Consider the following 13,735-nt stretch of genomic DNA (forward strand, 5'->3'; position numbering starts at 1 on the left):
ATTTTTAAAAAATTTAAATTAAATTATATTATATAACTAATTTAATTTTTTAATAAAAATAAAAAATAAAAAAGAGTTAAATATATTTTTGATTTTTTAAGTTTTAGTAAAATTTGGAATTAGTCTCTCTTCGAAATTTTTAACTAATTTATTTTTTCATTTATAGAAATGCGTAAATTTAGTCTTTCTAACCAATTGATCTTACATCTCAAAACCCATTTCATTAATTTTCATTATTAGTATTTGAATTGTTTACTTTTGTTGACACATTTTCTCTGACACATCTCATTTTCTCTTTAATGTTAACTTAAACATTATCATAAAACGCAATTAAAATATCAAATAAATTTAACAAAATTTGATTAAAATGACTAAATCTATACACATATTTATAAAAATAAAAGACTAAATTGATTAAAAGAAAGACTAATTTTTAATTTTACTCAAACTTGAGAAATAAACATATTTAACCTAATAAAAAATACCATAAAATTAACTTGACTTCTAAGAAAAAAACAAAAACTACAAAAAGAATTAAAAAAAAAAACTAAAAAAGAAGTGTGGCGGTGTTGATTAATAAAACAGTAAAACAGGTAAGTTAACGAAGAAGACAAGAATTAAAATGTGGTAATGATTAGTCATAAATTGTCATCAATGCACCGCAATACGTAGCTGCCAACAAAAATAACACTACAAGTGCTGAACATTCAATGCAATGTCACATTTGAAACTTAATTTCTTGTCGGGATTCAACATCTTTACATGAAAAATATTAGAACTTAAGAACTTAACAATAAACATTCATTGAGAAAGTAAAATTAGTGGTTAAATTCTTTAATCTTGTATCAGGTTTCATACTACTGTTTCGCTATGACTTTTAGGCCAATTTGAAGTGGAACAATGTCAATATTATCGGCATAATTTTGAAGTTTAATTTTAATTCATTGTTGAATATTACGCCATTATGTAAGAATTTAGAATCTAGAGATCTAAATAATTAATAATAGTATTTTTTTTTTCTTCCAAAAGCAACAGGCCACCACCACATTAGTTGTACCATCAAATAAAAGTGACTCAACTTCCACCAAATCTTTTAAAACACAAAACGTAAAGTTTTCTTCCTTTCAACTAACTAAACTTGGAAATGAAAAAGTGAGGGAAAAGAAAATAGAAAGCTACTATAATTAAAAAAAGAACAATATTTTTCAAGGTGTTTAGCTCAAAATAATAAATTATAGAAACCCACTTAGAAAATTAACTTTTTTTTAATATTTTCATTTAATCTTGTCTAATCATAAATGGCAAAATATGTAAATATCAGGGTTAAATATATTTTGGTTCCTTAACTTTTAATAAATTTTAGAATTAGTCTATTTTATACGTAAATTTAGTTTTTTTAATTAAAGTTTGTTAGATTTATTTGATGTTTTATACGTAATTTAAAATTGTATTTAAAGTTTTTATATAGTTTAATATATTTTCACTTTAATATTAGGTTAAATACTAATATAAGATGCACTTAAAAGATTAAATAAATTTAATAAAATTTGATTAAAATAACTAATTCACATATTTTAAAAAATAAATAACTAAACTAATTTAAAATTTTAAAATAAATTAATTAAAAAAGTTAAGGAAATAAAAACGTAATTAATCCTAAATATTATATATAAAACATTAATGGTGTTAACGTATTTTTTTTGACTAAAATATAAAAACATAAAATATCTCACATTTATTCGCGTAAAAGATCAATGAAATTACGCAAAACCCCAACAAAGTGAAAAAAATGTGCTTGCATTGATGCATTCACAATAACAACAATACCAACCACGATAATGCAAATGCAACTAACGAGAAGTGTAGCAAGCTTCGTCTGAAAACAGAGAAAACCGTTTTCCCACTCTGCATTCATTCGCTTCCATTCCATTTCCTTCTCTTTTTCCCACTTCTGCGCGTAACCCAGTTTTTTTTTTTGGCCCGACCCGACCCGAAGTTTCGCCACCGGAACGACGATGACGACGGCGACTCTCGGCCCGAAGGAGCGGCGGGCGTTTGGGCTCTGGTGCTGTGTTGTGTGCCTAGCGATCTGCGCTAGGGTTTGCGGCGCGGCCAGATCGGACAAGGAAACGCGCGAGAGGTTCTACGGAAACATCAATTTGACGTCGCCCGAATCCAACAACACATTCGCCAAGATGTTCGATCGCGTTCTCGAGAAGGAGTTTTCTGAGAATGACCAACCAGAAGGTTTTGTTTTCCCATTTTCTAAACAAAATGTAATTTTTGCGTTGTAGTTTAAAGTTCCGTTTTTTTTTTTAGTTTGTTTGTTTTGTTGCCGAGGAAGTGACTTGGTGTTTGTGTTAGAGAACAGAACATGCTACTTACTGGAGAGTCTTAAAGCCGAACACGAACTTGTAGTGTATGTGTAGTCTTATTATAGCTTGAAAGAGAAGAGAACCTTGGCCCAGGAGGCCAAAGTTGTGGGATGAATAAACAGAGAAGATTCTTATATTAAGTGAAATTGCTTAAATAGACTTTTGTTCTAAAAAGAATCCCGGCTAGTCCTGTAACGGAGGGAGGATCACACCTACAGTGCACATGATTACCGGCTATTTCAGAGGGTGGTGTGGATGATGCCATTCTCATTTGTCAGGGGAAGGTGGTGCTTTTCGTGCTTTAACCACAAGTGAGAAGATTCTAGGTCTTCTTTATTCTGGTGCACTTGGGGCCCCCACGGGCTTTTAAGGTAGTCTGGTGATAAGGGTTAAACTGAGGCGTGTTATCTTGTCTGGTTGTCTAGGGTTGGTTGGAATGCAATTTGGGATTATTTTGCTCGATCGGCCGGATAGTCTGGTTCGCTAGCTGGGTAGTTGTAAAGTAGTGAACAGGTTGCTAGAAGTAAATATGGAGCATTATAACCTAGGTTGATTTATGGTTGGCGGGGTTCTGGACTTGGAACTTCTTATGGAAGAGGTGAGTAAGCATCGAGATTGGCGTGTGGGGGGATTTACTCAGACAATTCACCTCCTTCTGGATCTTACTTCACCGTTTTGGCATTTCTGGGCTCGGTGTTTGTATTCTTTTCATCGTGAGATTATAAGTAGGTGGGGTAAAGTGAAACTGCATATCAACTGGTTTGCTTTCCCTCTTGTTCTTTGTTGCCCAATGATGGTGGAGTGATGGGGTGTTATAATCATCTCTGTTGCACGATGAGTACTTATAGCATCTATATATTCTGGATCAACGGCAAGGTTTGAAGGATAACAGTATTGTTCTTGTTTTGTGAAATTAGCAGTAAATCATGGTGTGGGGGTTCAACTGTTCTCGTCAAGAGATGTGTTTGGGGTTCATGTTGAGAGATGCATAAAAATCTCATTTGCCCCCTTAGTACCTCATGTTTAGACTGAAGCTAAAACCTTGTTTAAAAAAAATAAAAAATGGATGCTTCGTGTACATTAAAATGTATATTTAATGGGTGTACTAGTACTGGTATGGAATTGATAGATCTGCATTTATTCTTATAAGCTTTAATACTATATAATAATTGCTATACTGCTACAGTTTAACTGTCTTTTTTGTGGTTTTACTATTGATGTCAACATGGATGATCTGTTATTGATTAAATACAGTGTAAATGTTGCTCTATTGTAATTTATTTTTCAGAGTTTGCTTGTGAAATGAAATACTAGATCCAGCTGTCACAAATCAATTTATAGATCTGAAGCTCATTGAGTTCTTTCTTTTAGTAGGTTGTCTGCTATTCTCACTGTTTTTTTTTTCTTTAACAGAATCTGACAAAAGCAGCTTCAATAGCAGTGTAGCAGATCAGCAGGTAGGTCCAGTACTCTGGGTATCAATAGTTGTGTTGAATTGGATTATTCAGTGGAGAACAAGTCGATGTTTCATTGTGTGTGTATAAAATGAGTCGGGCTAAATGTACATCAAATTCAGTTTCAAATATTGCATGAGAAGTTACATGACATGAGTCTATATATCTGGTATCCCACTCTTTTTAATGTAAAGATGAGTTTTGAGCATCTGGTCTTCTTTTGCAGGCTGTATTGGAGACTGTAGCTAAAATTACTCATGACAAACCAAAGAGAAATGATACACATGAGGGAAAGTATGGTCATATACTGTGCAATCTAGTTTCTCAGTTGCATCTTATAATGAATTAGTAGATGTAATCATGTAACCCCGATTGCATACACAATGACTCATTATCTTTTTTAAATGATCATTTCCCGTAGTGCTACGAGAGCATTTCAGTTTCAAGATGTGTTCTCACTGGAAAATGAAGATTCGGATGATGTGACAACTTTGATTGATAAAAAGGTGTGATAAAAGCCCTGACTCTTTTGGCTTGTTCTTCAATATGATGTTAAACTACTTTTATTTATGTTTCAACCTCCTTACTTGTTTATGCTATTATGACAGGACAATGTCTTCGTCATGTCTAACAAGAAATCCAAATATCCTGTGCTTCAAGTGGATTTGAGGTGATATGTTATGAATTTTATCCTTGCAATTACTACTCAGGGAATTCTTTATCAGCTTGATTGACTAATCGAAGGATAGGATTGTGTTAAGAAATTGCTTTAAGTCTGGACTAAATGTTCTGTATCTGGGCAGTTTTCTTTTCATAAATCAGTACTTCTGGATTATGGAATGTGTTATTTTAGTAATGTATTACTGTTAAGAGCGGAATTGTGTTAATTGGAAGGTATAATTGTGAAAATGTCAGATGAATCGTCCTGCAATACCTCTTTCTGTGCTTTTCTCTTTCTTCATGTGAAAAAATAAATGGGTATGGATTTTTTTTCTTGCGCAAGGCTTTTTCACCAAATGCTTTCAAGTTATTTTTGTGTTCTCAAAATACAGTTGCCAGGTATCAATGACTTTTAGAGTGAAGGATAACTTACTTTCCAATGAGTATCCAAATTTTTTCTCCAAGATTATAATTATGAATTTCTTATAATATTAGATTGTGATCCTTTGTGTTTTTGTAGTTCTTGAAATTTGAGTTTCTTCAGTTTGTTCTATTATGAGACAACCTTTGAACAACTGCGCGCTCATGCAGGCTAATATCAGATTTGGTGGTTGTAATAGTTTCTGCAGCCATTGGTGGGATTGTCTTTTCTTGTTTGGGACAACCGGTATGTGATTGTTACTATTTCTCGTTGTGACATTTAATGTCCTTTATGCAGTAGATGATTTTCATATTTAAATTATATTTTGGGGATATTAAGCAATTTATTTGACTGGAAATCTTTGTATAATGTTGGATTTCATGTATTTTTCTTAAAACATGTAGGTTATCGTGGGCTATCTTCTTGCAGGCTCCCTTATTGGACCTGGCGGTTTGAAATTTATCAGTGAAATGGTGCAGGTATGTTGTTCTAAGTGACTCACTACCATTCTTACTGGGGAAAACACAAGTCCGTCTAAGTAGGGGTGGGAACTCTTAATTTACATGCAGGTTTTATGAGATTGAGTTCATTTAAATCCAAATTTGAAGATGGTGTTGGATGGGAGGAAGTGTATTAAAAAAAACTTGTCTCATATTGACTAAAGATAAATTCAAAGTAGATTATATAAGTGGGGGGCAACTCTCACCTAACAAGCCAGTTTTGTGGAGTTGATTTAGGCTTAAATCTGAATTCGTAGGGTTCCTGGGCATGTTGAGTTTCTAATCTGATCAGTCTTTATAAAACTTGTGCCTTACTTATTGTAGTGGTGGTTAAAAATCACTTTTGCAGTGTACAATCTTGACCTTCTTCAGATCTAGATTTCTTCATATGTGCACATATCATGATCATCATAAGCTTCCACTACATTAACTTGAAACATCAACTTAAGCTGTTAATTGTTTTTATGTTTTTACTCAGTCATTATGCACCTGATATCTTTATTTTCCTTGTCACTTTTATGCAGGTTGAAACTGTTGCACAATTTGGTGTAGTGTTTCTTCTCTTTGCTTTGGGGCTGGAATTTTCCCTGGCAAAGGTTTGTTATTCTTGTCTTGCAAAAACTTTCTCACTTTCATCCAATTTCTTGCTATAACACTATTCTTACTAAATCTCAAACCATATTTTAAGATTGTAAAGAAATATATTATTATCCTCGTCTAAGGTTTTTGATTTGGACTTGTGTATTACTAAAACTTTTCTGTTTCCATTTTCTTATTTTAAAATTTTTGTGCATGAAGTTAAAAGCTGTGGGGGCTGTTGCTGTTCTTGGAGGACTACTTCAAATTGTCATTTTTATGTTCATGTGTGGCATTCTTTCCATGGTATGGTGCTGACTTGTCTGATTTGTTCTTCACTGGAATTAAGGAGTTACAAGTTTTTTTCAGTAAATGTTATTGTGCATTTTTGTTTGCAGTTATTTGGAGCTTCATTGTCTGAGGGTGTTTTTGTGGGTTCCTTTCTGTCCATGTCATCAACAGCAGTAGTATGTTTTTACCCCATTTCCCAAAAACATACTGTAAATATTTTTATCAGTGGTTTCTAGTTGATTCTAAGCATTGGTCGCTATTTTTTTTTTTTACCTTTTTCCAGGTGGTGAAGTTTTTGGTGGAGCGAAATAGTAGTAATGCTCTTCATGTTCAAATTACAATTGGGACTCTTATTTTTCAGGTATCTTTCTAGTTAGTGTTTTAAATGTTAAGTTCGTTAGCTTTTCATAAGGTAATATGTTCTTAAGTTAGACTTATATTGCATATCAATCTTTCCTCTACCACTTGTTATATATCAGGATTGTGCAGTGGGTTTACTATTTGCTTTGCTCCCAGTTTTGGGTGGTAACAGTGGCCTTTTACAAGGAATAATGTCAATGGGGAGACTGTAAGTCTTTCCATCTACTCTTTCTCACTCTGATTTCATTGTACTTTTTCATAAACTCCCTTTTCGCTTAGTGACCAATAACGACTTCAGTCAATGCGAGCCAATTCGACTGCATAGTGTTGCTAAATATTAATCTTTCTACTTTAATATATACTTCATGCAATTACCTTCGTAAAGTTGTTATCCAAATTAATGTAAGCAAGCTCAAAGATCTTACAATTTAGAAACACGGCTTGTAGTCATTTTTTGAGCTTAAATTACATGAATATTACCAAGATATTTTGGAATTTGTCTTCTAAACTATTTAAAACATACCAATGGGAGACCACAAAAATTCAGTTTTATTGAAAGAGAGTGACCACAAAAATTCAGTTTTATTGAAATATAGGTTTTCTTTCTGGGGAGGTGCAATTTACCTCAAATTCAGCTTATCGTCATCGGGATAGGATCTAATAATCTAACTACTTTGAATTTCAGGCTGCTAGTGTTGTCTTTGTATATCACTGCTACATCCATATTGTCATGGTCATTTGTTCCTCGATTTCTTAAACTGATGATGCGGTTGTCATCTCAGGTTAGGCTATAACATAGTTTATTTACTACTGTCTTGCTAGCACTATTAGCAGCTCATGAATTATTTTTCTTCCTTTCTGCTCGCCAGACTAATGAACTGTATCAGCTAGCTGCTGTTGCTTTCTGCTTGTTATCTGCATGGGTAAGAAAAACAAATGCTGATTGCTGTTACTGATTCCTTATCATTTTGTTGCTTCTTTTATGCATAGGTTGTGCACTCTTTTCGAAACAGTTGTATGATAGACTGGAATGTCATGCATGTTATTTTTGGAATGAAGAATATTGTTTATGCATGTATATATTCCGGGGTGCGGTCCAGGCTTCCTTCTTAAAAAGGGGATTTAGATCCATTATGCAGCCTATTAGTTAAACATTAGCAATAGTAATGGTGATGTACATTTTGCTAAATTTTTATAATATCTTTCCAGTGCAGTGATAAGCTAGGCCTTAGTCTTGAGCTGGGCTCATTTATGGCTGGTGTTATGATTTCCACAACAGACTTCGGTCAACATACTTTGGACCAGGTAATATTCATGACTGATAACTTCTGAATTGTGTCAGACTTATTTTGCTTTGCATACATGAAGTACTTTCTAATAATTATTCATACTCTTTAGTCTACAGATACACTTATCTTTGGATCACTTGGGGTGCACTTCACATAGTCCATTATTTTACCATCTTTTGTCTTGCAAATACCATGTGTTACAACGATTGGTTTTTTCTGTTATCCCAGTTTTGGAACACTGGACATGCCTTACTTCCAAAATGTTTTGGGATGTTTCTTTTCTCCCAAAGTTCTAGGTGCTCAGTTTCAACTTCTGTGTTATCTTTTGTACTCAGCTCATGTTATTTTTAAGGGAGCGGATATCTTTAATATGCGCCACATAAGGCAGCCTTATTGCTTTTGTACTTTCTTTCCCCCACCCTTTGTATACAGACTTTGAAAGATTATTTTTAACCTCCTAGTTGTACTTCTTTTTCTCACTTTTCTGTTTCCTATAAAAATACATACAAATGATGTATTTGGGGATAATTTACTGCTTTTGAATTATGAATTATTCTTTCAGTTATTGATTAAAGTAGAAGTTCTCTTTTGTAGGTGGAACCAATTCGTAACCTATTTGCAGCTCTCTTTCTCTCGAGTATTGGAATGCTTATACACGTGCATTTCCTTTGGAACCATGTGGATATCTTGCTGGCATCTGTTATTCTGGTTGTAGTCGTTAAAACTGCTGTTGTTGCTGTTGTCACCAAGGCCTTTGGTTATAGTCTTAAGACGGCATTTATTGTAAGTTAATAAGTCAGCTTGTTGGAAGATATATTGATTAACTATACACAGTTTCTTATGTCAACACTGAATGGCTGTTTAGGTTGGTATCTCGCTTGCCCAAATAGGTGAATTTGCTTTTGTCCTCCTCAGTCGTGCTTCAAATCTTCACCTAGTTGAGGTTTTTGCTCTCTCTCTTTCTCTCCTAAGGTTCATCCCAAGTTACACTGGAAAAGTACCTCGGGTTTTCCACTATTCTACGATCAACCCAAACAATTTGTAGTTTAATTGAAAACATTATTTACACCTTCATGATACCTTTTCTTGATTGTATTCAGTGATTTATGTAATTTCCCTCTGTTCTATCCTTCTCTCTAGCTGACCAATGATTATAATATTTTAGGGGAAAATGTATCTTCTTCTTCTAGGAACAACGGCTCTCAGTCTGGTAAGTTCATTCACCTAGCTGTGTCATACTTCCTTTGAATTATTTAAACTTATCGTATTGATTGAATACAGGTTACGACTCCACTGTTGTTTAAATTGATACCTGCTGTCATGAATCTGGGTGTTCTCATGCACTGGTTCCCATCTGAGAGTTCAACACAAATTGAGGTGTCTCTCTTTATTTCTCCCTTTTTGATGGCCTCGTATCAGATGATTTTCTCTCAAACAACTAGGGTGCTTCAGAAGCCTTATTTGAGCTGGTTATTAAAAATAAACTACATTTTGAACTTGCATCGAATCATCACTTTACCATTCATCATTGGCTGCAATGTTATTAAAAATAAACTACATTTTGAACTTGCATCGAATCATCACTTTACCATTCATCATTGGCTGCAATGTTTTTTAGGTGGGGTTATGATTCCAAATCAAATAAAGCTTTTTTGGGGGTCAACATTACTAGTTCAATATGATATTTTTTCAATCACAGATCATATCACTAACTTGAAAGGTTAAAATCTTTCTACATATGATTCATAGTTACTGTAAGTTGATTGGGGATGAATGCTTTACTAGATATTTCCTACCATTGCTTCCTTATGTAGTTGTGTGTTTTTGAGACAGTTTTTTCTATTTTTTCTGAAGGTCACTTCTTATGCATTTACTTTCAAGACACATTCTTCATCCTAACTACTGCCATATTCCTGCTAGATTTTTGTTCTCTAGGAGTATTCCATTTCCATCATGATATACATTATCTCTGTTTGGTATTAAATTCAGTATCCTTGGCTCCATCTTTACATCAGTATTGAAAAACCAAGGATCCTCTGCTCATGCTAAAAATCATAGATGATATAACAAACAACGTGACCTGTGTTTTATTGTTATAATAACAGGGGAAAGTATCTGTGAATGAAGCAAGCAGAATGTTATGAGTGTTGAATTATCAGGTAGAGAAAACAGGATTTCCTTACTCTGTTTCTGTTGCAAGTCCATGGTGAGCTTCACATGAAACAGTGAGCATATTCAGTTCTTCCATTGATAGTTATGGAAGATGTTGTGTATATAGGCATATGATTTTTTGTATTCATTGAGCAATGTATATAGGGAATTGTAGGCCAATCTTATTGCTTACGCTAATCCTATCACATCATACGCTGCTTTCCTTATAATACCTTAGCTGCTATCAAATTGCAAAAAAATTCACGCTGTAACTTTCTAAACATTCATTCCACCAACACTCTTCTGTAACACTTAGCCAGCATTTAATGGAGATCTCGATCAATAAATAAATAAATAAATTCTAATTAATTCCATGTTATTTGATGTCATTTTTTGAAACTACTTCCGCGTCAAATCTGGGTAGCCTCTCCAATGTAATTAAGAGTAATTAGAAAATGCATTTTTTTAATATAAATAATTATATTTTTAATCCGTGTAAAAGTAGTATTTTTTTAATTAATAGTGTACAGAGACAAGATCGTTAAATTTGAGACTATGGTTAGCACTGTGAAGGATTCATAAAATTGTAAATTATGAAATTGGTAAATTTTAAAGTATGTGATATATACCTTAATTATGTTTTATTTTAATTGAAATTTATTTCCGAAAATAATTTTAATTTAGATGTGTTTGAATTTTGTTAATTTATTCACCAATCAGTTAAATAAGTGTTGGAGCTGAAAAGAAAGGTGGACTTTATTTGCATTTTTTTAATTAGGTGGTGTTAGCAGCAGACATAATAAGATAAGCTTTTAGTTATGTTAACCTTTAATTAGGTTTGTGTTTTATTTGAATACAATAAACTTTCTAAAAAGGTGAAAGTAGTGTAATAGACAATTTAGAAAAAAAAATGGCAATCCATACTATTTTATGGGTTTTTTTTTTAATTTTTTTAATTTTACTTTGTTATGATAGTATGTAAGATTTGAACTGAAAATATGAAAAATCGTAAAATCTTAATTATACGAGTTAAATAAGAATTTTAATTATAATGATAATAAATGTACCAATTAGGCGTAGATAGAAAGGTTTTGAAAATTAAGAGACTATGAGTCTCTGAATATAAAATCATAATTGTTCCAGACATAAAATAGGAACAAATTATTTTCTTTTCGTGTAAGAAAAATAAAGAAAAGAAAACTTTGCTTTTTAACAGTTTAGGGAAGGAAGTCGAATTGTTTTTTTCTACAGGAAATAAGGGCTAAATTATATCATATAATATTAAATTATCTGAGTTGGTGGAAATTATTTATTATGAAAAAATAACTATTTTGAGTTGGTGTAAATTGATAATATTTATTACTTAAGTTAAAAGTATGTTTGCACTTAAGTGTATGTTTGAGGAATATAAGGTGATTGGGAATGAGATGTTACTATCATATCATCCTTTCTTTCTTTATTTCATGATTTTGGGGAGTGGGCCCCACTATGAACCACCACCGCCAGACGTGCGCCGCGGACGGCGGGTCACTGGCTAATATGGCGCCGGCAGAATCCCCTGCTGATTCCCATTGCAACTCTGGTCTTTTCTTTTTCTTTTTCTTCTCTTTTCTTTTCTTTTCTATAAAAGTTGAATTTTTTGTGTCGCTATTCATATTCATGGTTCACGTCATTAAATTTTAGATTCCACTCTGTTATGTAAGTTTATTAACCATTTCACTGAATATCTTTTCTTCTGTGGTAAAGTAATTGTTACTTTTTAAGCTTAAAATACAATAATATAATATGATCAGGTTTAAATATGTTTTTTTTCTTAACTTTAAGTAAATTTTAGAATTAGTCCATTTTAAAACTTTACATCAATTTAGTTTCTCATATTTTGAAATATGTGAATTTAGTTTTTTTAATCAAATTTTTTTAATAGTTGATTAAAATGACTAAATTCACATATTTCAAAGGATGAAAGACTAAATCGGTCCGAAATTTTGAAATAAAATAATTTCAGAATTCACTGAAAATTAAGAGACTATTAATCTATTAAAAAGTAATCATTGTTCGGGACATGTCAACAAAATTAACCCGTAATTCTTATATAAGACGGTCAAACATAATTTTTTGCATGTCAAATATAAGATAAATCAAGTTGAGACTGGGTTAACCTACGTTACCATCTCTAAAATTATTATATTTACACACATAATGTTTACGAATATGTATAAAAAATAGTTATATTAATTGATATATTTTGTTTATGTTGGCTTTTATTCACTCTTGTAGTGAGAATACCTACAAAGTTATCATGGTTTTAGATAATAATCACAAAATCCATTAAGGTAATGCGATGTTCTAAATTTTCTAAGAACTTTATCACATAAATTAAATCTATCGTAGGGTTATAAAAGAAAAAAAGGTCTAGTACGTTATAATGAGTGCATGTACCACACTATAACAAAATAACAAATGAATATTTTAAAATATTTGTAATAAATAAGGTGTGTACTTCTCGTCACATATAACACAACCAAAAAGTAGATGTGAGCCAAACCTATTAATAATTGAATTCAGTTATATATATATATATATATATATATATATATATATATATATATAACTGCATAAAATAAAAAAGCTTTCGGTGGTTGGGGAACGTCCTATTTTGCTTCCAATATACCAAGTTTCCTCTATTTATGTGTGTTTTTTTTGATGTGATAACTATCACCACCATTTATTGTTTTAAACTATGAGATAGTTTAAATCAATTAAAGCAGAAAATGATGTTTTTATTTAAATTTGTACTTTTTTTTACTAAACTAGATAATTTTCATTCACTAAATTATTTACATATATATATATATATTATTTATTTTCCTTTATCCAACAAGAAAAAGAATGGTTATTGCAGCTGTGGTATTTATTTATTGTTAACCTCGTGTCTGTGGTAACATATTCACGTGATCTAATCCGCCATAATAATTCCCCGGAAAAACAACGTTGGAAAAACTTGCTACTTCAATGAAATCACACTTTCTACTTCCCTTCAAAATCAACAAAACCATGTCACAATACAAAATTCATTTTTTTTCAAAATTAATTTTTTAGCTCCAAATATTATAATTTCAAATAATAACCTTGTTTCGGATTCGCCCACGAGAAAAGTGAGTCCCAATTTTTTATTTTTTAAAAGTAATTTTTGTTTGAAAACAAGTTTTTGATCTATAAAATCTGAAATTTTTTTTTAAATGGAGTAAGTTTGGTACGAGTGGTGTGATGTTTTTCATAAAAGGAGCAAGTTTTTGGTAACATATGTTGAGAAGAGACGGCTGAAATTTCTTTTATAGTAGAATGATGTTTTCTTTTCAGGGAAATTTATTCGGAGAGATTATAAAAGTTTTGTCCGATCTATAATAATATATAGAAATATTTTTATATTTCATTATTCTAATTTTATCTTTAATTATTATTTTATAAATAATTTATTTTAATTATTATTCTAAAAAATTCTTTTATTTTTAATATTTATTTTTAATTTTTTTATATATTTTATTTTTCTAATTTTATATTTAAAAATAATTTTATATATTATTTTTAATTATATATTTTTTATTAAAAATATATTTAACTTAATTTTTTAAAAAATTAAAAAATGTAAACACACAAA

General features: G+C 31.5%; 1 protein-coding gene across 1 annotated transcript; it reads left to right on the forward strand.

Moving 5' to 3' along the window:
• The first annotated feature begins 1,801 nt into the window (after positions 1 to 1,801).
• Positions 1,802 to 10,358, forward strand: LOC114182259 (K(+) efflux antiporter 5). The gene is made up of 20 exons (XM_028069087.1): positions 1,802 to 2,247; positions 3,789 to 3,832; positions 4,056 to 4,123; positions 4,251 to 4,335; positions 4,438 to 4,499; positions 5,081 to 5,156; positions 5,315 to 5,389; positions 5,935 to 6,006; positions 6,209 to 6,292; positions 6,385 to 6,453; positions 6,561 to 6,638; positions 6,757 to 6,845; positions 7,323 to 7,419; positions 7,507 to 7,560; positions 7,847 to 7,942; positions 8,521 to 8,709; positions 8,792 to 8,869; positions 9,092 to 9,136; positions 9,208 to 9,303; positions 10,032 to 10,358. Exons 1-20 carry the CDS (start codon positions 2,016 to 2,018, stop codon positions 10,068 to 10,070), a joined length of 1,728 nt encoding a protein of 575 aa, XP_027924888.1. The 5' UTR covers positions 1,802 to 2,015; the 3' UTR covers positions 10,071 to 10,358.
• Positions 10,359 to 13,735: the final 3,377 nt, after the last annotated feature.

This window comes from Vigna unguiculata, chromosome 4 (assembly GCF_004118075.2).
Source record: "Vigna unguiculata cultivar IT97K-499-35 chromosome 4, ASM411807v1, whole genome shotgun sequence".
Classification (NCBI taxonomy): Eukaryota; Viridiplantae; Streptophyta; class Magnoliopsida; order Fabales; family Fabaceae; genus Vigna; species Vigna unguiculata.

Excerpts from the sequence above, each read along its gene's own strand:
- LOC114182259 (XM_028069087.1), top strand. The coding sequence starts at position 2,016 with ATGACGACGGCGACTCTCGGCCCGAAGGAGCGGCGGGCGTTTGGGCTC. Across the intron at positions 7,943-8,520 it reads GTCAACATACTTTGGACCAG|GTGGAACCAATTCGTAACCT; the intron begins GTAATATTCATG and ends TCTCTTTTGTAG. Across the intron at positions 9,304-10,031 it reads AGAGTTCAACACAAATTGAG|GGGAAAGTATCTGTGAATGA; the intron begins GTGTCTCTCTTT and ends TTATAATAACAG.